Source organism: Oryza brachyantha, chromosome 1 (genome assembly GCF_000231095.2).
Source record: "Oryza brachyantha chromosome 1, ObraRS2, whole genome shotgun sequence".
In the NCBI taxonomy this organism is placed as follows: Eukaryota; Viridiplantae; Streptophyta; class Magnoliopsida; order Poales; family Poaceae; genus Oryza; species Oryza brachyantha.
Genome location: NC_023163.2, coordinates 19,470,993 through 19,494,482, shown reverse-complemented (window position 1 = coordinate 19,494,482; position 23,490 = coordinate 19,470,993). Strand labels below are relative to the sequence as shown.

Sequence of the window (23,490 nt, the reverse complement as noted above, 5' to 3'; positions counted from 1 at the left end):
AGTATAGTGAAGATCGAGATAATAGTGATTGTTGGTCTTTTTTTTGTTTGACGTGTAGTAATTGTTACTTTAGTAATATCAAGGTTCCCAATTGCTAAAACATGAATAAAAATGGTTAGTAGGGTGGACGAACAAAAGCTACGAAAAACAAAAGATTGAATATTTTACGTTAGATAACTCATTATCTGGAGCGGCCTCAGCAAGGTCTGGCTGTCCTCCGACACTAATTTTTGTCCTATATAATATTACTGTCTATGTTTGGAGCATCTTGAGTTAAAGCAAGGAATACATGATATAGCGTAGGGGTGAGAATTTGCTTAGGCTTAGCTTGACTCGTTAGACAAATGAGTTAAGACAAAGCTGATTTTGAAGTTTTTTCGTTGGAGTACATATTAATTTCTAATAACATATAGATAAAAGTTTTATCCATATATTACTTTTAAATTAATAATTCATTTTATTTATCTTGATATAAGCATAGAGATTAGGCCTGGAACCCGTTGCGTAGCTCATGACTGAAATGAGCCAAGGCCAAGCTGGCTGGTGATCGGTTTGGTGCTTCATTTGATTTGGTGGCTCAAGTGTCTTAGGTCAATTGGGTTGCGCTAGTACATGTGAAATGTGGCCTATTAAGCACGTGGGAATTGGATGACTGAAACCTTGTCTAATTACAAGTTTCACGCCAGTGCCGCTACCACCACGTCGCACCTCCGTGACTCAGCAAGGCTCCTCAGCCCCGAGTCAAGTATATCCCCGATTTCCAAATTGGGACGCTTGTGCTACGTGGCTACTACTCCGTATCATATTGCCGTCGTCTTTGGTCCTGTTTAGAAGATATTCAGCTTCCCCGAACGTTTTTTTTCTTTCAGGCAAATGTTCTCCATGCCATGTACCCATCCTCGCATCTCCCCGACCGGTTAACTCTCTCATGGGCAGGCAGGCCCTGTGCCTTACCCAATACCCATGCCTCTGCACTCGAGGACTGAAGTCTCGTGGTTTCGTGAACCGCTTGAGCTGTGTCTCAAACAAGTAAACGAGCAGAGCCATCAGCCAAGTCACTGATGTTTCCAAGGTAGCCTGTGCTGTAGGCCGGTGCAACTGAGATGCATGAATTGTCCGAAGTATAAACACATAATAATTTAATCTATCGCGTAAATAAATCATGATATTATAAAGCGAAAGCATGACAACACATAGATCAACTAACATGTACAGATCTAATCTAAACATGTATGCGGAAGAGCTACACACGAATAGATTAAATAGATGCAGAACTAGATTAAACATAATTGATCTGTATCGAAGATTGTTTTGAAGAGGATTGGAAGCAGCACGAACGACTCGCGGCGTAGGATGTTGACGACGGCAAGCCGCGACAGATCGACGAGGAAGACAAAAACCTTATTCGCCCTCTCCTGGTGCAGGACTTCACGAGGCAGCACGAACGACTCGCGGCGTAGGATGTTGACGACGGCGAGCCACGACAGATCGACGGGGAAGACAAAAACCTTATTCGCCCTCTCCTGGTGCAGGACTTCACGAGGACGACGGTTCCGGACCCGATCACTGGTGCACGCTGCGGTGCAGCACAGAGGAGAGGCAAACCCTAGATTGTTTTTACGTACATTGCAACGAGGTAGCGGTCCGGTAGCCGCATCTGCGCAAGCACGAGGAGCCAATTTTGGCGGACCGCGCGCCAGGCCAGGCGAGCGCGCGCGTGTTGCTTTATTTCCTTCTTGTTTAAGAGCCTAGAGAGCACTTTTCTATTTAAGGAGGTCTCACTCTCCTAGAACTAGCAAGGTGATACTAAATATTCTTATATATGCTTTCCTGAGGTGAGCTTTTGTGATTTTCTTAGGAATTATTCTACACATGAGCCTTAGCCCAATTAATAATTCCAACATGAATAACTCCGGGAGATGTGCCAGCTATAACTCGAAAATTTCAGGCATATAAAGATAGCTTATATAGTTATATTTGCATTTCCCTTCGGCCCTTCCTATTCACAATTTTCTCGGAAAATTAATTTTCATCTAAGTAAAATCATCAGTTTATTTAGGTTCCACAAAATTCCCCAAATCGACCATCGATCACATTGCAAGGTTGCCCTCCTCGTGATCCTGCAAGACCCAGCGCCCACTCGCGTTCTGCACCATGCCCTTGTTCTTCTCCCCCCACCACGCCGCCGGCACCTGGTACTCGTCCCTGAGCGCATCCACCTCCTTGTTCACCAGCGCCACGTCGCGGTCCACCGCCAGGCTGAACCCCGCGCCGTCGCCGGCGCCCTGCGTGCCGGCCACCGCGTGCAGGTAGCACTCGAGGTTGTGCCACTGCGCGGGGCCCGCGGGGCTCTTCAGGTACGGCGACCTGCGCGTGTCCACGAGCAGCTCCGCGCCGACGTCCTTGAAGAAGGCGGACGGCAGGATGGTCGGGACGATGTCCGGGGCGTTGCGGACGCGGAGCAGGCTGACGCCGGCCATCGAGTCGAAGGCCCTCTTGAACTGGTCGTCGCCGACGCGTGGGCTGGCCAGGGCGATGGCCGTCACGGGGACCGGGACGCGAGACGGCCCGCGGACGTTGTAGCCGTTCGCGACGATGTCGACGGCGTTGAGCGTGGAGAGCGCGGCTCCCAGGCTGTGCCCCGTGATGGTGATGCTGCAGTTCTCGTTCTTGTACGCGCGCAGAAGTCTCGCTATTTCAGCCAGCACCTGTGCAATTTAATTCAGAGGTAGGAGATTCCTTTAGCTTTTTCCTCTTTGGTTAGGCCCCATTGAGTTCGCAAAAATTTTCAAAAAACATCACATCGAATTTTCGAATTTTTGGACACCTGGATAAAGCATTAAATATACATGAACATTAAAACTAATTACACAGTTATACGAGAAATCAAATCTTTTAAGCCTAAAGGACGTGATTAGTCATAAGTGCTACAGTAACCAACATGTATTAATGATGGATTAATTAGACTCAAAAGATTGTCTTACGGTTTTTAAATAGAATCTAAAATTTGTTTTATAATTAAAGTACGTTTAATACTTTAAATGAGTATAAAAACTTGATTTGATGTTTTTTAAAGTAAACCAGCCCGAGTCTTAAAAGAGTTCACATGCAGCTTGTTATCGACCCAATTATATCTGCATTTTTATTACTTCGAAAACCTTAAAGATTCTCATGTCAATCAGTCAATGACCAGTATGGTTCATTCCACTAAAGTTTTTTTTTTGAACGAACCATAATGTAGAAAGTTAAAAATACGGTATTTGCTACTACTTGTTGTTTTCCTATTAGATGTTCCAAAACATCCGAAGGCTATCCTACTCTAGAGAAAAACAACATTCCCTATCAACAACACCATGTGCAGTTCAGATGAGACGTCAGATTATTGGTCGGTACCTCCAGACTAATGTGTGAACCATATTATTCGTCAGTTCGCCAGAATGAGTGTGAAACTGTCGCTTGCAAATTTCAATTTTCTATGCCTTCTTTTAATAGCTCTGTCTGTACCGGAGACACCTTATGTTGGAGGAAACGAAAGTCCAATCCGTGAACCATTATATATATCCTTGTGTGAATGATTGCGCCACAGTATCAAGAGTGAAGTAGCAAAGGGCCAAAACAGCAGCAACTTTTTTTTTGTTTTTGGAAAATAAAAGTATAAAACAGTATAGTACTACGAACAATTAGTCCAACTCTAGATTAATTTAAGAGAGTAAATGTGAGGGAGTCGCAACTAATTATACCTGCTCCCGCGCGCTCAGTTTGTTGAACCGCGACGAGAAACTCTTGGACGTGTACACGGACAGGAAGCCCCTATGCACCGACGGCTGCGACCACCCGGGCCCCGGCCCGATGATGCCGTCCGCCGGCACCAGCGTGATGTCCAGGTCGTTGGCCCACTCCACCGCCCGCTTCGTCCCGCGCCACGCCACCACGATGTCCCGCCTCCCGGCCGCCGCCGCGACGCCGTCGGCGGCCACCGCGACGTACCCCATCCAGTTGGACTCCCCGCTCCACGCGGCGCCCAGCGGCGGCGCCGGCCTCGCCATGAACGCGTCGGGCAGGCGGATGCTCGACGTCGCGTAGACGAACCTCGTGACGCGGTACGCGTCCGGGTCGGACGCCCGCACCTTGCGGAGGAACGCGTCCGGCGCGTACCGCGACGCGCCGGCGAGCGGCGACGCCGGGTCACCGATGAGCGCGTCGGACGTCGCCTGCGCCAGCTCGCCGTAGCGGATGAGGTCGCGCCGGAGGCCGGCGTCGAGAGGGTCCAGGAGGCCGTTCCATTTGTCCCTGCCGACGCTCGCCTCCCTCCATCTCTGGGCACTGGCTACGTCGGTGAGAGTGGTGGCTAGCAGTAGAGAGACCAGCAGAAAGTAACACATTTGGGCAACTTTTGTGTGCATGCAACTGAAAGAAAGAAAGAAATGAGAGCAGGGTCACTGGATGGATGGATGCTACAAGCTACGTAGTAGCATAGATGCCGATGCCGTATTGGCCTGAACGTTCAAGGAAAGACCGTCCTTTCAAGCAAGAGATGGAGGAAAGTTATATAACTTGTGGAGGGACAAGACAGAATCAAGAAAGGAATATGTACTACTGACACTCAATAATTAAAATCAATCAATCGTTTATTATCTAAAAACGATTAATAATTACGACGACATTAGAGAGTGTTATCTTAAAAAAGAAGACTATAGTATATGGAAGAAGGGCGATAATCCAAAACTAACAAAAGCACGCATAGTTTGAGTGGCAGTACTACTCAAGAAATGAATGATTAATGCACGGTGTATTTACAAATGAAAAATAAATTATAAATAAAATTTTTATATACGTATTTTAGCGATCTAAAAGGCAAAGCTGAAAAAATTGGTGAAATAAAACCTAAAATCAGCTCTAAATTTTAGCTTACATGTATAAATAAAGCACATGGATTTATTTTTAAAGAAACCTGACAAATCGCTGCAATAAATTTTGAGCATACAGAGGAGAATTGCATATCTCAAAGTGAGAGCCACAGCCCACTCAGAATATGCGAATGAATTTTGCAGAGAAAGGATGACATGTTTGCAAGATTGCTACCTAATATTGCCACATGTAAGTTTCATGACGTGCACAAAAAAGTTCTTGGTCCAGCAGCAAGTTTTATAATAGAGATAAACATCATCTCTAATTTTGTCTATTTAATCAACTCATTAATTAAGAGACGATTATACTGCACACCATCTCTATTAATTAAGAGACGATTATATTGCACACCATCTCTATAATACAGCGCACTAATTTCATCGATTGATTAGCTAACGTTCTATTTCGCTTTCTCTTTTTCACCTGAAGATCGTGTATAGTTTACTCCTTGTATGGGATGGTTCATTACCTCTCTTCTCTTTTCTCTTGTACATCTAACTATTTAATCTTAGGTGACATATTGGGACTTATGTTAAGATGCTTATAATTGCTCTAAGGTTATGTTCTTTTATGCATATTATTCTCAGATTTTTTCATATGCTCGTGTGCACATGCTTTTCGAACAGCTAAACGGTGAGTTTTTAAAGAGTTTCTACGAAAAAGTTTATCATCTCACATTTCTTAGATAAATTTTCAATTTTTGGTAGTTAAATTTACACCATTAAATAGTTATAAAAATAGATAATTTTTAATCTTTCGTCCTTTCTATGAAAAAAAAAACTGAATATCGCAAGACTTGGCGAAGAGCTAGCAGACGTACTAACTAGTGTGGCTGTCAGGTGGAATCTTGATCAGAATAGGTAAATTTGAGTTTATCTGATTTACTAACTATCTTTGATTAATAATAAGAATATAAAGAGATATAAAGTATTGCAAAAACTGAAATTACCTCATAAAATTAAGATATTTATGTGGATATGTCTAATCTAAAGGATAATTTTAACTAAAAGATAATCAAACAAGAAGAAATTAAAGTGGTAGTAAAAAAATATGTTCTTAGCATCATGATACTATCCAACATATTGTTCATTCGTTAGTACTCTCTCCGTTCCAAAATATATATAAATATTCTAGGACTTGAATTTGGTACCATAATATAAATGTTTTTCACTGATTATTATGATTTTAATTATTCAAATGATCGAAAAGATAGTCTAATGAATGCAAAATCCAAAAATTGACCATTAAAGTGATTAAAGTAGACTCTTTTGATTTCTTTAAAGTTTTTAGCAAATAACTTATAAGACATTATATTTTAGAGCCGAGATGGTAATTGTTATTATCCTAAATTTCTTCATAGAGTTGTTTATGTTTTTTTTTTGGCATGAAAGCATCGATTAGTTTTTTCTCATACAGGTGAAAGTTGGTTATTTGTTATTAATTGCAGAACAAATAACATATCTTACTATGAGAACTTGCGTTATTTTGGGCGCTATGTTTAAGTTGAAATGATACACACCATCACCTTTTTGCTTTTATTTATGCTTATAAGCCAAATTTTTTAACCTTAAATTTGTAGTTAATTTTAGAGTTTTTTCTCCATAGTTTATTTTCAACCTTAGCCTTTAGATTTCATGAACACGTATATAAAAATTTTATTAATAAAATATTTTTCTTTGCAAATATGCGTCCCCACAATCTCCAAAAAAAATATGTGTAAATCTTACACACAGATACTTCTCAAGGCAATATATTGGTTTTGGTTTTGGGTATACTAAAAAGATGTGACAAGGCAAAGAATACGAGCCCCATATTTTCATTTATGCTTATGCATACAGGCTGAAATTTGATTTTCACTTTTAAATTTAGAATATATATTTTTAGCCTTATTTTTAATCCGCTAAGAATATATAGATATATATAATATTTATTCATAAATTATTTTATATTTATAAACATGTGATTTGACTTTTTTTATATATCACCTTCAACATCTCTTGTATGTGGTAATCTAGATACAACAGTTAAGTGGTGGGTGGGTGGGGTTCGGGGGGGGGGGGGGGGGCGGGATTACGAACTTAAAAGGTTCATACATAGTCTGGCAAAAAAAAAGATGCATTTATAAATTTACCATTGGTTTTTTTAAAATTATAAGGATGTCACTCGAATGATAATTCTAGTGGTATTTTTATAATTTTCTAGTGGTAGTTTTACAATAACATTTTAAACCAGTGGTAAATTTGCAATTATTAAAAGAAAAAAAAAGGTTCATACATAGTAACATAGAGATTACATGAGGACGTTAAGAGCCAAAGCCAAACACAAGGCCAAACCAGCTAAAGGTTACTACTTCAGGATGTGTTCTTTCTCGCTGAGCTAGAAGATAAAAACGAAATATTTTCTGATTTTTGTAGTTATTCAGTGGGGTAGATAATGGAATTAAATTTGAGAAATCCTACTTTATAATTTTTAAAATGTTATGTTTAACCCTTTGAAAAGAGCATTGGTAAAATATAAGAAAAAAAGCTAAGGAAATAACACAAACAGAATCGTTTATGCATAATCGTACGTGCTGGACTTCCCGTGAGCGTATTTTTGCAGGATTCATGTCAGACATGCATAGGTTTCGTGGAGGGGAATATGGGATACTCTACCAGTACGCTAGCACGTGACCGTGTGGGGCGACGTCGCTGTACGCGCATGGACGGATCGTCAACGCTCGGCTGCATCAGCCATCAATGTACGTAGGGATGAACGGTCGGGAACGGTCGGGAAACTATCTAACCACATTCGTTTCTGCATTTTTGTCTCGGAAACGGGAGCGGGAGCAGACCCTCGGTCAGGAAAACGAAATCGGTTACACGGTATTTCAAAAACAATTCATTTCGATCGGGAACATGACGATAACGATCGGGAATCGATATTTCAAAACGGAAATAACAAACCATATAACCACTTCAAATATTCGACGCAACAAAATTAGTGCGGATATGATACTAGCATAATACATAAAACAATTGATAAGAACATGCAACATCATAGATCAACACATACTCATAAGAATATAAGATCATGGTAGAGTTCAAAACGGGAATGTCTACGGGAATTATCCCAGGAAAATACGGGAACCGTGAAAACGGTCGGGAAAACACCTCAACCATTTTCGCTACCGTTTTCGTCGGCTTTTCCTGTTTTTTTCCCGGTTTTCTGTTTTTCCTGTCAAAACGGTATTCGGGCAGGAAAATTGATATACGGTGTCGGTCGGGACGGGAAAGTCCCGTCCCGTTTTCATCCCTAAATGTACGCGCACCGTAAACTCTCTGTCCGTCTGTGCTTCGTCAGGACCTGGGGATTCTGACGGTACGGCTGCTCTGGCTGTGGAATTTTTATATAGTTCTTATTAAAAAAAGTTTTAGAAAACAATTATTTTTTAAATGTACTAAACTCTCATCGCTCATCTAGTGAGGGGTGTTTATATTGATAAAATTTTTGGGAGAAGTGTTACGTCGACCGGATGTCGAAAGGGGTTTTCAGATACGAATGAAAAAACAAATTTTACGGCTAGCCTAAAAACCGCGAGACGAATCTTCTGAGCCTAATTAATCCATCATTAGCACATATTGGTTACTGTAGCACTTATGGCTAATCATGGACTAATTAGGCTCAAAAGATTCGTCTCAAGATTTCTTCCGTAACTGTGCAATTAGTTTTAGTTTTTTAGTTCATTTATATTTAATGCTTTATTTAGATGTCCAAAAATGCGATATGATGTTTTTGAAAAAAAATAAAAACTAAACAAGGCCTGAGCATATGTAAAAACGCCCGCTGACTGAGAATATGTCTGATGTGACAAACCCCCGTTAATGAACGGTGACAAATCGTGAGTGCCTGAGAAAGGAGGGGACTGTGGATTTTATAAGCAACCTCTTACCACCTTTATAGCGGGTGTTTATATATTTATTTATAGTATTGTCTTTCCATCTCCGAAGCAGGGAAATTTTACCGACGGTCCCTGTTTTGGTTTCGTTCAGTAGATAAGCGGTAAGAGGGCGCCTGTAAACGAGGCAAGCACCATTGGCCGTCTGTCAACAGCCACCATGGGGCATTTGCCACTTCAGATAGCTGGGTACAGGCGGCATAGTTTTGTAATTTTTAAATAAAACATATTTTCGTAAATTTTGAATAAAAAGATATAAATAAACAAAATTCCTGGCTGTGACCTGCAGCTCGCTACCAGTCCGTCCGTCTGAATGAGTTTATGGGATGACGCGTTAGGCCCGTGGGGGGAATGGTGGTCGGTCGCCCCCGGTCGGTGGGGACGTGTTGAGTTTCGGCTGTGGGGGGAGCGTTGCTGATGGGCTGGGCCGCAAATCCGGGAGTGAGGTAGGCCTTTCTCGAAGAAATGTTCTGACTAGCGGACGGGCCGCAAAAGGGCCGCAAATGTTCTGACTAGCTACGTATTGGTCAGGTCAGGTGATAACGTGTTGAGATGCAGAGAGCTGGAGGCGACCACCGTCTGCCTCCATCTGTCCGTTTATGCACAGCCTGAAGAGACATGTTTGTAGCCTGGCACAAGCGCGTCGAAAATGTACTAGTTCAGGCACGAATGAAAACGTAATGAATCATCAGTAAATGTGATGCTCTCCAACGCAAACTGGCATCGGCACCGGTTTTGAATCGGACGGAGCTACGCAAGGATTGACATACTTGACATATGAGCCAATAAGATGACGTGATCCACGTGTCAATGAATGTTATGTCTGTTATAATTACAGAGGACATGAATCCATTGCTAATTAGGCTTAACTAATTAATCCCTTCTTTTCATATTATCAGGCATTTTGGCTAAATTTTAAATTTATTTATCAATTAATATATTGATTATATATATGGCTAGATTCATTAACATCTATATAAATCTAGCAAACTTTAGAAAATTTTATATTGTAAAATGGAGATAGGAGTAGCTAAAATTCATAACACCCAAGATTTAAATAATTTTTTGTCTTAAATTATTTATCCAATCATACCATTATATTTGTTGCAATCTTTATAACAAGATCTTACACAATTTTATTTTGACAATATGTGTTGTAAATTACTGTCATATTTGATTAAATTACATCTTAGGCAATTATAATATTATGAATAATTTAATTTATTGGTTAGGTTTATACTTTTAATGATTAAATTTAAATTGCAGTTAGACGGATGTTTTTAACCTCTTTAATCGATTTGATTTGAATGCCGCAACAACTTGCTTTTATTTTTCTTTAAATTACTTATATAATTTATGTATATTATTTTTAGGCATTATTAAATTTACCTATATATGTCTAAAAAGTAATTTACATATATTATAAAAGTAATTTACATATTTTAAAAGAAAAAACATACTCTTGTGAGATCCAGTTATAAATATTTAATTAAAAAATACAACTAAATAATCAAAGTGTAAATCAAATAATTAATTTGAAAGAAAAATTTTATTTGAAGTTTAGGTGGTAGGAATATTTTCCTTACTTGTTTGGACTACTAGGGTGCACTGGTTAAGTGTAAATAGTACATCTGCACTATTCACATCTCCCGTTTTGAACAAGTTTGTTCTTATTATGTTTCACATGACAACACCTATGGTGCTGAACTGATCGAACGAACCGTTCGTCATTGTGCACCCCAGTCCCCAGATGGCTAAACCACCCCAAACGACCGCAGCAGACGCCTGGAGACTACCCTGATCAGCTGCAGCATCGCCCCGGACTCCTCCATCAGACGCACGTCGGCTCCGGCCCTCATGAACGGCCCGAAGAAGAGCTCCGATATGGTGACCACCATGAAGACGCTGACGAGGAGGTAGGCCGCCACCTTGGGCGGCCGCCAGAGCCCCGCGGCCCTGGCCCAGCGCTCGGCAATCTGGGACACGCCGTGGAGCATGAAGAAGAGCAGCATCTCCCCCATGGGCCGCCGCAGCGTCAGGTACCAGTAGAGGAGCTCGTGGAGTAGGCCCGACATGAGGAAAGCCGCCAGCACGCCGGCGTCGCGGCCCCACCGGGCGCGCACCGGCTCGTACGCCGACGCGCGGAGGAGGTCCACCGCCATCAGGTTCCACTGCCGGCCCCAGAAGTCGTTCACCGACGCGACGGCGAGCGGCGTGCTGAACTGCCTCTCCAGGCCCGTGCCCAGCACGGTCGCGGAGGCGAGCGCGATGGAGGAGAGGACGAGGTCGAGCGTGAGGAAGATGTGGATGCAGTAGAGGAAGTGGACGCAGTACACGGGTAGCCAGCCCGTGTGCGGGTACGCCACCGCGAGGCAGATCATGAAGAGAAAGCTACGGGCGCAAGGGAGGAGCAAGTCGGCGAAGGGCGGTGGAGGTTGCGGCGGCGACGAATCACGTTTGGCGGCGTGCTGCTGGCCGAGTCTGAGCTTGATGGGGAGGCCAGCGCAGAGGACGAATGGGACGAGGGGAAGGGAGGGGTGTAGTGGGCCGGTGCCGAGCGCGAGAAGGACGAGCTTGTTGACGGTGAGCCAGGTGTGGAAGAAGCTGCTGAAGAGGCGGAGGTGGAGGGAGTTGAACAGGCACGGGAGGTAGACGAAGACGGGGAACGTCGGGAGGAGCGCGGCGAGCCGCGGAAAGCCCGGCCGGAGGCGGCGGCAGGCCGAGCGCGCGTACCACGCGCTCGCCGGGACGATCAACGCCGTCCACACCAGCGCCCTCAGCTCCGACGCCATCGTCGGCTGGTCGAGCGCCTGCATGGCTCTGAGCGCACGATGCTCCGACGAACTTACCGCGACTTAAGTGTGCATTTGTGAAGCATTCTATTCCTCAAAATGGTTCTCTATATATGATCAGGTGTCCTCTCTGATGCAATCAGAAAGAGAGAAATACGTGAGAACATGAAAAAAACTGTTCGTAGGGAGTCGTGATGGCATGCACATACATGGAGTAAGGAGCAGAAAATCGCTCACGAAAACACTGTGATCACAAACAAAGTTGGAACGGAACTCCTCAACGAGCTGTAGCAACGACGTCTCACGATAAATCATGTCGTCTTGGGAAGAACAAACTAAATGGTAAGAATGGATTTTAAACCGTCGAGAGTATATCACTTATCTATTACACGCTATTTAAATAATTATAATTTTTTTAAAAATAATTATGAAAAATTAAGAAGATAGACTAATATGATATATGTCACTCTACGGATATACAAGTTTAAATATAACTTCTATAATTTATAAAAAACAAATTAAAACTCTAAATAGTAACATATACCAATATTTATATTTGTTATAATTTATAGAAGTCATATTTAAACTTGCATGCTTGTGGCGTGATATATTTAGTATTAATTTATCTTTATATTTTTTTTTCAAATTTGTAGTAACTATCTTGATGACATGTAATAGATGAGGGGATATCACCTTAAGAGTTTAATAAAATAGTTTCCCATTAAACTGCACCATATGATTCTTCGGAGATCAGTACAAGTTTCTTTCCCCCTAAACTCATGCAATTTGCAATCCGTCGATCGATCATATCACCATGCTAACTTTGTACTAGTTCTTTCTCTACACAAAATTAATAATATGTAAACTTCACCTACACAATGTAATAATGTAAATAGCCACAATACAAGTAGCACAAAGAATGGATGGATCTCCTCTCTAGGGATGGAGGAGGAGGAGGAGGAGCGGTTTGGTCAGGTGGGCGGGCAGGTCTTGGCGAGGGGGACAGGGGCGGCGTGCGGGCCGTGTAGCACGCCGTCGGCGATCACCTTGTACACCGCCTCCGTGGGGTGCGTCCCGTCCCAGGAGACGTACGTCGATGGGTCGTCGCACACGGCGCACCCTTTCTTCCCGCACGGCACGCTCTGGTTCCCGCAGCAAGAGCCCAGCGCGTTTGTGAATCCTGCATACAACAAAGCGAGCGTATTGGCAAAGGAATATATGAGTTGGGCTTCACACACATGTACTACTGTTGGTGCCAAAAGTTGGCCCAACCCATCTAAGACTCTGACCATGGCCTAGTTAAAGCTGTCCATGGCCTAAGGGCATGTGGCTTTATTTTGGCAAACCATGTATTCTACTCCCGTTTCCGTCTCATAAAGAGTGTATATTTCTTATATTTAACATTTAATCATCTGTTTTATTTATAGAGGTTTTATGTTTACCATTTTATTAGTAGTAGACGATAAAATATAAATAATATTTTATATGTGACTATTTTTTATTTTTATAAAATTTTGAAATAAAACAAATGATAAAAATAAGAGTATTTTTTTTATTCTTGAGGAGATAGCATGAGGTACTATTTTTTTCTATATAAAATTTAGTACATTCTAGTATTTAAGGTATGAAGAGATACTAAAATTTACATAATAAACAATGATACCTCTTATACCTCTTAAAGGATGGAAAAAATATTTTAAAAATAAATCTATATATACGGTTAAATTGGAACGGACACAATATCTGGGAATACGGCGTAGGCCCCTGCAGGGCGGCGGTTGCTGCAGCAGCTGCCTATCTAGTCATAACTGCTAAACTTTTTGTAGTACTCGCCCGCCTGGTAAATGTCCGTTTCCGACGAAACACGCGTCTGCGTACATTACCACACAAACTGACACAGGAGCAACGGCGATGGGTGCAACGTCGCCGTCGCAAGACACAACAATACAGTCATCTTTTGTTTTCGGGAAAGAAAAATGTAAACGAAAAATAACTTATAAATGAAACTTTTATATACTTGTTTATATTGATCTAAAAGTCAAGGATAGAAAATAAACTACGATAATTTGAAATCACTTTGAATTTAAATTTAAAAATTTAAATTTTAATTTCTAAGCATAATTAACAGCCAAAAAATAAGGTGAACGCACAAAAAAAAAGATCCGGAGTGGAGAGAGAATTGACGCTGTGACACGTATACACTTACCTAGCTTTCCAGGGTTCTGGAAGATGCTTGTCATGGCGCCGTACCAGTCGGCGTACACGATGGTGACGTCCGGGTGCAGCTGCCGGAGCTCGTCGAGCCGCGCGGTGAGCAGCCGGTTGTGGTACTCGGCGAACCTGTTGAACCAGGCAAGGCACCCCGTCCGCGCGTCGTACTCACTGGCGGGGGCGCCCCTGAACCGCTGCAGGTACAGCGGCGCGCACCCGAACGGCAGGTTCCCGGGCACCACGAACGCCCTCGCCCCCATCCCGATCATCTCCTCCACGGCCGCCGCCAGCTTGTCCACTACCGCCGGCACGAAGGCGCGCACCGTCTCGCGCGGCACCCCCTTGTTGAACGCGAAGTTGTAGTCGTTCCCGCCGATCTCTCCCAGCGCCACCAGCGCGTCGCTCAGGACGTTGCCGCCGCCGCCGCCTACGAATCAACCAGAACATGTATGCATGCGTCGTCAGGCAAAGGCATGTCAAGAAGCCATTGCATCGTTCGTGCGTACCGCTGGTGGAGAAGGCTAGCTAGCTATAGCGCGCTCACCGTTCTGCAGCGTGAGCTCCTGCAGGTGGCTGCGGAACCAGAACATCTGCGTGTCGAGGGAGAAGGGGGTGATGTCCAGGCCCTTGCGGGCGAAGAAGGAGGCGTTGTTCGCCGTGGAGGAGATGATGGCGAAGTTGGCGCCGTGCGGGAAGTCGGCCGGCCCGTTGCCTACCTGAATGGCCGTCACGTTGGCCAGCCCGAACTCTTGCGCTGCAACGTACTCAACCACTTAAAGTACAATTATAAGCTAATATCTGAATTTCAAAATTAAAATTTAGAACTGATTTTTAGATTTATTTTTATTATAGTTTATTTTTTATGCTATGCTTTCATATCTCTAGGAACACTTATACAAAAGTTTTACATATAAATTATATTTTAATCATTAACAAATTAACTTTGTGTTTAATATAAGCTAAAAGGTGAGTACCACCACGTACTTAGAAATAGATTAAAGGGTGTACTCGCATATCTAAGGCAGATTGTGGGGAACGCGTTATCAAACCGTTAACAAACTAAAGCGAAATTAATAAGGAGATGAGAAGTTAGCCAAAAGAACATCCGGTTTGATTTTTTGGGTGCTTTTCGGGAATGTGTTGGCATGCGACGGAGCACCTTGCACCTTGAAAAGCTGCAACATGCGAATGGATCAAAACGGGCATCTTCGTGCAGCGGCTGATCTTGACACGAAAATTCGGCGAGATCAAGACCTGGTACTTGGCTACCCTACTGCCACTTTTTGGTGAAGGGGCTACTTCTAAATTAAATGTACACAGATTAATCAGCATGTACTCTGCTACATGCACGAACAGTTTTGGACTTTTGGTGGACCATGGCCGCCGCTAGGCCTAATTAAAAGTGTATAACTGTAGTACATTACATACCACTGGTACAGATGCTTGGGCCAGAGCAAAGTTAGCGTACACTAGCATAAAATTCCAGTGCAATCATATGTGACTTTTGAGCTCCAGCTTGTAATCGAAAAGGCAGAGTATAAACGTTAGTAAACGATGATTAGTGGGGGAAGTCCTTTGAAGTCAAATATATTTATATAGTTTTCATGCATATAATAATCTACTATATTTTTTCTAGAGAAGGGTATTTTTTATTTCAAAAACGCTGGGAACTTAGCCTAAGTAGAAGACCTAGCCCCTCAAATACCTAATTTGAAATTAATGCTCCTACGAAGATTTGAACCCAGGACCTTGAGTAGCTATCTGAAATTCATGCTCCTACGGAGATTTGAACCCAGGATCCAGGTCACTGTAACCACTAGGGTACATGCCCTTTCACATATAATAATCTACTGTATAGAAGGATATTGACTTTTGGAATTTTTAACTTATTAAAACATGGCTAAATGACCGGAGGGAGTATATGAGTTATTGTCAGCGTTGTAATGCTGAAATAATTCGCCTCGCATGTTACCCATCTTCTAGGACCATGATAATAAGTTGGAGGTTATTGATGGACAACTGAACACGAGCTAGGCAACCGGATGAGTACATGTTTGAGGCCCAGAAGAAAAGGAACAAAAAAAAAACACGAATAGAGCATGCACGTTGCCCAAATGCACAGTAGCTGGCAGTGAGACAGAGGATGTACGGTGCACAATGGCAAAAAAAGCAAAGCAGAGATGGCGGGAACACGGACCGGACAGGCACACGTGTCGGAAATGGGGAGCGGAGTCAGTTCAGTTTCCCTCACCGATGAAGTCGATGACGAGGCGGCCGTCGCTGGCCCGGCCGGTGGGGCGGCCGAAGAAGGTCCTCCCATACGGCGGCGCCCCGTAGGGGCTTGGGCCCTTGCCCGCCGTCAGGTGGACGTAGTTGCCGGTGTCCGTCAGCGAGTCGCCGAAGCTGAAGATGCGCGAGTAGCAGCCGAGCGCCGGCGGCGGCAGGCCACCGGCCACCGTGAGAGCAGCGCACCACAACACAGCAAGCGCCGGGGAGAAGCCGGCCGAACCGCCTCGCGTGAGCGACATGGGAGTCGTCATCACCAACAAGTCAGCGGCACACTGTTCCAGTGGCTTGGCCTTGGCTAGCAGCTGGTATGCTCCTCTGAACCGAAGGAGCAGAGAGCCCAGATATACAGGGAGGGAAATGGAAAGAACATGCAAGTGCAGAGTAGCAGCAACCGGTATTTCTTGTTGCGGAGAGCTCCGCACGCCATTATTGAGGTTTTGTAGTGACAAGGGGATGGATTGCAAGGAGCCAAGGACACAATCAACACGGAAGTTGACAGCACCTAGCCATGGCAAGCCAACATAAATACAGGCAAACGCTGAACTAACCTGAGTGTAAACCGTGTAAACACACTAACACCTTCCCCTACGCTGCGCATCATGCAGTACCAGACACCCTCCTTGCCCCCCCCCCCCCACCTTTTTAACCGCCTCATCTTCCTGACCCAACACGAAGGAGCCATGAGCGTAGCCTGAAGTTACAACAGTTCAATGCCATTTCGTTTGCATGAAAAGACCCCTGTGTTGTACGTACATGCGACCGAGAAGGACAACGCGAGCAGCCAGATAGCATGATACAGATTTTCTTGTCCTTTTGGGGGTTCATTGCATTTGAATTCTCTCTCCTTTGCGAGAGCCCTTTCTATTTTGTTTCTGGTCATGCAAGTGTTAACGAAAAGTGTGGCCCTGGTAGCCCAGCATGTATGTGTGGGTGCTAACGAAATTGGCAAGTGTTACAATTCCGAATTGTCATCTTGTTAATCTCCCTGGGCGGAACGGCATGTGCGCAGTCGTTTTCAGTGGAACGTATATTAGATTCTCTGTGCCTGAGGGTGAGAACAGCGATCTCCTAGAACTTAAGGCGAAGTTCACTTTCTGTTTGCACGGTTGAATCCGATGAGCTGAAGTAAACAATCGATTTTAAATTAACATGTCAAATCCCACAATGTGAGGAACAGGATTTAAAATTGCCTACCACATAAAACACCTCAAAGTGCTCCTCATGACCTCGCCTCTCTTTGAAAAGTCCAGGTTTCAACTGGCTCAATATAATCAACAAGAACAAAGGTTCACTGGAGGGTGATATCCCTTGAAGGTAAGGGTGGGTAAGAAATTCCTAAGACTGAATCGAACTGCCGGTTGCTTCAGTTTTTGGTGGGACAAGTGACCTTTAATAATTTACAACCTAATCTTTTCGCTTATGCTTATGCTAATAAATCAAAATTTAAATTTTTAACCTTAAACTTAGAGTTGATTTTGGGACTTTTTTATCGTAGTTTATTTTTCTAGCCTTAACTTTAAATTGTTAAAAACACATGTATAAAAGTTACAAATTATTTTTCTTTTATAAATATATTGTTTCACTTATTTTTGTAATAAGCCAAAAGATAAGCACCTAAATTTGGCCATGGATAGTTTTTGCTGCGTTGGTGGTGTGACGTCATCGTCGTTTTTCTTCTTTAGGTGCAAGAGGTAGCACAAGAGAAATGTGGAGGAGATTTTTAGGCTGTCTTTTAGACATGTTGAGAACACCCTCTCCCCTCACACAAATAGAGTCATCTCTATTGGTGCATGATTAATTAAGTATTATTTAAAACACTTAAAATTATATTTTAAATGAACTTTCATGTAGATTTTTTTAAAAATGTGTTGTTTAGTGGTTTAGAAAGCATGTGCGTAAAAAACAAGATCGTAGAAGCTAGGAACTTGGAAAAAAAGCTATACAACATCGCACGCTATCATATCTATACCAAATCTAATACCTACATGATGTCATCACATTCGAACGGTTGGATGGCATAAACCCCTTGTCTAGTTCTATATTCATCGAATCAACAGTGGACACGTACAAGTAGGAAAATAGGGAATACAATTTAACTATTTTATTGGACCCACTAGATGACGGTAACAAGCAACATTTTGTGTATGCGCTTGGAAAAATAATTCTATAGAACCAGGTCTTTTACATTTTAGGGATAGACCCACATCACATAATGATACGTGTAAACATTGCATAAGGCCTAAACACGATGTAATGTGGGAGGCTCGACTTCCGGAAGAATGCACGGCACCTTTGACTCAAAAAAACGTAAGACTAAATTTGTAGTTTATATGTTACTATCTCCGTTACATATTATAAGATTTTCTGGGGTTGTCTAGATTCATCTATACATCAATATATATATTTTGTATATGTGTCTAAGTTCATTAGTACACATGTAAATTTAGCTTATAACATAGAATGAAGGGAATATTATGGAAGTTTAATCCATGACAAAACTAACAAAAATCACCAAACCACTGTACTCAGAGATGAAAGATAGCAAAAGACACAAGTCAATACGTTACGAATCACCACGAACCACATTAGCGCGCGGCATGGCGAATTGTTATCCAAACGTACCTACGATCGATCGTCGTCGTCATAATCAGGTTCATGGTCTTGCAAGACCCACCTCCCGTCGGGTCCCTTCACCATGCTCTTGTCGTGGTGCACCTTCCAGCGCACGGGCACGGGGTACTCGTCCGCCAAGCAGTCGTCGAACTTGTTCACCAGCGCCACGTCGCGGTCGACCACCAGCTCGAACGCGCGGCGGTCGCCGTGCCACCCGGCGACGCCGTGCAGGTGGCACTCGAGGTCGTGCGACTGCGACTCACTGCCGTGGGGCTTGAGGAACGGCGACAGCCGCGTGTCGATCAGCAGCTCCACGCCGACGTCGGCGTAGCCCACCGGCGGGTAGTGCGGGATGCGGTCCGGCCGGTTCCGGACGCGGAGCATCCGGAGGTCCGGGAGCCGGTGGAAGACGTCGCGGAAGTCGCGGTCGCCGGTGCGCGGGCTGCCGAACACCACGGCGGTCACCGGGGCGCGGCTCTCGCCTGCCGCCCGGCCGAGGCCTGACGCGTTGTACGAGTTGGCGGCGATGTCGGCGGCGTTGAGGGTGGCCAAGGTGGCGCCCAGGCTGTGGCCGATGACGGTGATGCTTCTCTCCTCGTCCTTGTACTTGTCCATTAGCCTCGCTATCTCTGTCAGTACCTGCTCACACGATGACCCAATCAGAATAATTTGGTCAAGTTTCCATTAGCCTGATGCACGGGATAAAAATTCCCTTTCTGATTCTAATTTGGATTTAGCAGTGAGGATCGCCTAAATGACAACCCAGCAATTCCAAGCCCTTTTCTTCCAAATCAGGTTCTTTTCTTCAAATCCTCTAACCTGATCTCGCTGCCACATTGCTAGTCAAGTGGTCATCATCGTTTCCTAGTAAAGTCAGCACCACCTCTCAACTTCAGTACTCCCAGTCCCTTCGCTACTATTCGTTTCAACATCTCTATCAGCAACACCTCTGCCCTCGCTGTATTTGCCTTAATTAAGACGAGCTATCAGTGTTCCAATCTTTCTCTTCTCTTAATTGGAACGATGATGTTTAACGGCAATCTGCCCAAACATGAATGAAAACCTTCTGGACTTCAAAAGTACTTTGCTTGCTTTGACGTGGTCTTGTTTGATCTTCTTATATTGCCTTTTTCTGAAATGAAGCAATCTAAATGTATACAACCTAAAGCCGTAACTGTTGAAGTTCTTATAAGTGGGGATAAATGCAAAATAAAAAACCTCTGCTTTTCTCATTTTGCATCTTGCAAGGGGCACTGTTTCTATCTTTTACTTCCTTGACTAGATAAATCACATAACCTGATAGCTTAACCGACGGTAATTATCTGAAGTTCTGAACAGTACCTAAGGTGGAACAATGGGAATGTCCTAAACCTAAAGAGCATGCCTGATGTTGAAGCCCTGATGTTAGGCTCTGCAAACTTCCACATATTTGGAAAATGTATCACTTGGCATACATTACTCCTTAATACCAACATTTCATTTTGATGGAAACAAATATTCAATAAGAATAATTTTACTACATACCTCTGTTTCAAATTACTCGTCCACCTAGCTTTATCCTAAGTTGAATATATCTATCATCGATTATTAGTTTCGATAAATTCGTATATTTAAATAACATGTATATATCATAAAAATATTTCTCATGGCGAATATAAAAGTTTAAATCTTATGATATTAAACTACACAAATTTCTAGAAGTTGATTGTCAAAGATACAAATAGTTGACAAACAAAACTATAACAATAACTAATTTTAAATTGATGAAGTACATTATATTTTTCACAAGCGTATTTGATATGAGCGTAAATGTGATGGGTATTTCTTGTCTGACTGACTAACTGAGGGGATGTTTGTATGATGACCACAATTTGCCTCACCTTGCCAGGTTGACTAAGTTATACGTTTGGTTTATAGCTACTGTCGTGACATTTTTTCTTCTCCATCTCGTTGCTCCCACACGTCAATTGAAGAAAAAAGCGTAACAACTTCGTCTCATAGTGGCTAAAGTGTGGCTTTATATTTATTGGTCATACCTTAGTCAAGTTAGCTTATAAAATATAGCAATTCTTAGCAATTTTAGTAACCTAACCAAATAACGACTAACCCATACAAGGCTTACGAGACAATATAGTAGAGGCAATTGAATATATGATCCTTTATATGTTTAAATCTAAACCCGATAGTAAAGTATGAGATACTATTATTATGGGGCTGTATACACGGTAGAAAAATTACGCCAATCCGTTGAAATCTGGTATGCTACAAGTGAATATTTGAAACAAGAAATGAATTTGAATTTTTGGATAATAGATCCTTCTAATCCAGTCTATATAATGTCTTTTTCAGGAGCTAGAGGAAATGCATCTCAGGTACACCAATTAGTAGGTATAATACATGGAGTAAACTCACGTTTATGCTAAAGCATAGTATTATCTATTCTTTTGTTTTTGAGCACTACTTTCCCGTTTCATATTATAAGCTATTTTTTTTATAAATTTAATCAAACTAAAAGATAACTGATTTAGATTGAACTCAAAGTGACTTATATAATATAAAATAAAATGAGTAGTCAATTTACCACTGCACTATCTTCTGGGAATAAGTCCTTGAAAAAAATTAAACACGTGCCAAGATTAGGACTTAAAATCCCCATCGGAAACATAACCATCCTTGCTAGCGAATTTGACCCGATTACACCCCCTAATTGCCGTGATGTAAAGGTAAAACAAGATATCCGTTCATGTCGCCGTGCTATGTAGGGAAATGTCACTGATCAGATTTACTACAGTAATTTATGGGAGGAAACAGTCAAATGCCTAGTAGGATTACAATTTACAAGTCAATTGCATGCAAAATCCAATACTATTCCCTGTACCGCAGGGAGAGAGACTCAAGAAGAAAGGGGCAGTGGCACGCACCTGCATCCTGGCACTCTGCTTGCTCAGCTCCGAGCACTGGTCCGCCGAGGTGTACAGCGACAGGTAGCCGCGGTGCACCGACGGGTCGGTCCCGCCGGCGCCCTCCGGCCCGAGGATCCCGGCCGCCGAGGCGGGCGCGAGCTTGAGGTCGGCCACCCACTCCAGCGCCCGCTGCGTGCCGCGCCACGCCACGACGATGTCGCGCCGCCCGAGTGCGGCGGCGCCCTCGTCCGTGGCCACGGCCACGTACCCCATCCAGTTGCACTCCCTGGCGCGGCCCTCCCGGCACAGCGGCCGGAGCAGCACCTTGCCGTGCACGTCGGCGTTGGCCGTGGCGTAGATGTACCTGGTGGCCGCGTACCAGCCCGGGTGGGACACGTCCACGCGCCGGAACAGGTCGGCGCGGCGGTACCTGCACATGCCGGCGTTCGGGGACCGGGGCTCGCCGATGAAGGACTCGTACGTGGCCATGATCATCTCGCCGTAGGTGATGAGGCAGCGGCGGAGGTCGACGTCGAGCGGGTCGAGCAGGCCGTCCCAGTGGCCGCTGCCGTGCAGCTCCCTCCACCGGCTCGCCATGTCGCAGGAGAACATTGCAAGCACGTACCTTTCTGATCGATCTGAAAGTGAAAGCTTCCCTGTCTTATGGCCCTCTACTGCCAACCTGTTAGTTTTTTGTTCTGACAAAGTTAGGTTGACCTCGTATTATCTGGTCCTAGTTTTTTTTCCTCCCCCCAAGATGCTACTAGATGACAGTGCCAGTCGGCACAGAAAGATCCATGAATTTTCTCTCGTATTAGGGGGGAAACTGTCTATGTACAACTGTTTTTGTGAGACTTTATTCATTTCTTACCTTCTAAAAAATTGGCAAACTGTAAATGTGATTACACTGGCAGCTGGGAGGATTTAAGATGTATTCGTGGTCGATAATTCTTTAGATAGGCTAAAACTAGGAGCATCGTGGAAGATAATGCTGGCATTTTCAGAATGGGGCATAAATATTATATCTCGTAGGTGGCAAAATTTCCTTTTTCCTCGTGAGATTCATATTCCTCGCCTATTTTATTTTTTTTATTTACAACTAAAGAGGATTAAAAGCACTAGTTATGGATATATCATGCTGTTGTAACTCTCAGTTCTCAAATAGATACATTTGATAGCAATAACAAAAAAAAGGCAGACAATTATACGTCGAATTACCAACACAGGAAGAAACAAGAAAAGGTTATCAGCTAATCACCTTCGATTTTGTACCTTTCTTGGAGCCGCCTACGATCTGGCGAGGCGATTTGGTTGTGGTCCGACGAAGTGATCGCACCGGCGGCAGCCGCTGCCCAGGAAAGGTGTAGATCGCCGGTGATCCATTAATCCCGACTGCCAGTATGAGATCTAGATATGGAGAAAGATGGGTAGATGCAGAGCGAGGGATTGGGAAGGTGGCAACTGGAGCAGGCACCGCACTTTATTGGATATCAGGGAAAAAGTATTCATCATCCATTAGTGGGTTTGGTGGCTCTCAAGCTGTGATAATTTTTTGTTATGCTTTTCTTCTATTTTAAGAGATGGCTATGCCTTTTTCCATGCTAATGTGAAAAGGAACCATTTAAACAGAAGTTGCATATGGCAAATGTATCGATAGTAGCCTCTTAATGATTCATTAGATTGAAGAATTGCAGGAGAGAGGTGCTTCTACAATTATTTTAACAAATTTTAAAACATGATTTGATAGTGGGGATGATGACCATTTACTCTATTTGAGTGCTTTTGAGATCTATGCAACCCTAGTGGTTTGGAGGGTCAAAACATAAAGTACTGATAG

The 23,490-nt window shown here is 43.4% G+C and overlaps 4 protein-coding genes across 7 annotated transcripts; all 4 read right to left on the bottom strand.

The window, feature by feature from the left end:
* Positions 1 to 1,841: 1,841 nt before the first annotated feature.
* LOC102709217 (phospholipase A1-II 3) lies at positions 1,842 to 4,525 on the bottom strand. The gene is made up of 2 exons (XM_006644382.2): positions 3,741 to 4,525; positions 1,842 to 2,708 (listed from the first exon to the last, which is right to left on the bottom strand). Exons 1-2 carry the CDS (start codon positions 4,401 to 4,403, stop codon positions 2,091 to 2,093), a joined length of 1,281 nt encoding a protein of 426 aa, XP_006644445.1. The 5' UTR covers positions 4,404 to 4,525; the 3' UTR covers positions 1,842 to 2,090.
* A 5,847-nt stretch (positions 4,526 to 10,372) lies between these two features.
* Positions 10,373 to 11,734, bottom strand: LOC102708936 (probable long-chain-alcohol O-fatty-acyltransferase 5). The gene has a single exon (XM_006644381.3). The coding sequence runs from the start codon at positions 11,659 to 11,661 to the stop codon at positions 10,600 to 10,602; it is 1,062 nt and encodes a 353-aa protein (XP_006644444.1). The 5' UTR covers positions 11,662 to 11,734; the 3' UTR covers positions 10,373 to 10,599.
* A 591-nt stretch (positions 11,735 to 12,325) lies between these two features.
* Positions 12,326 to 16,643, bottom strand: LOC102704304 (GDSL esterase/lipase At1g28600-like). Its single transcript, XM_006646092.3, has 4 exons — positions 16,100 to 16,643; positions 14,393 to 14,602; positions 13,844 to 14,275; positions 12,326 to 12,817 (listed from the first exon to the last, which is right to left on the bottom strand). The coding sequence occupies exons 1-4, from the start codon at positions 16,386 to 16,388 to the stop codon at positions 12,609 to 12,611; spliced, it is 1,140 nt and encodes a 379-aa protein (XP_006646155.2). The 5' UTR covers positions 16,389 to 16,643; the 3' UTR covers positions 12,326 to 12,608.
* A 1,873-nt stretch (positions 16,644 to 18,516) lies between these two features.
* Positions 18,517 to 23,131, bottom strand: LOC102704025 (phospholipase A1-II 2). 4 transcript variants are annotated; one of them, XM_040520200.1, is made up of 3 exons: positions 22,926 to 23,131; positions 21,672 to 22,291; positions 18,517 to 19,389 (listed from the first exon to the last, which is right to left on the bottom strand). In XM_040520200.1, exons 2-3 carry the CDS (start codon positions 22,263 to 22,265, stop codon positions 18,760 to 18,762), a joined length of 1,224 nt encoding a protein of 407 aa, XP_040376134.1. In that variant the 5' UTR covers positions 22,266 to 22,291; positions 22,926 to 23,131; the 3' UTR covers positions 18,517 to 18,759. The 4 variants fall into 4 exon arrangements, with proteins under 4 accessions (XP_040376134.1, XP_040376136.1, XP_040376135.1 ...); XM_040520202.1 differs by having other exon boundaries at positions 22,912 to 23,034; XM_040520201.1 differs by having other exon boundaries at positions 21,672 to 22,335; positions 22,926 to 23,034.
* Positions 23,132 to 23,490: the final 359 nt, after the last annotated feature.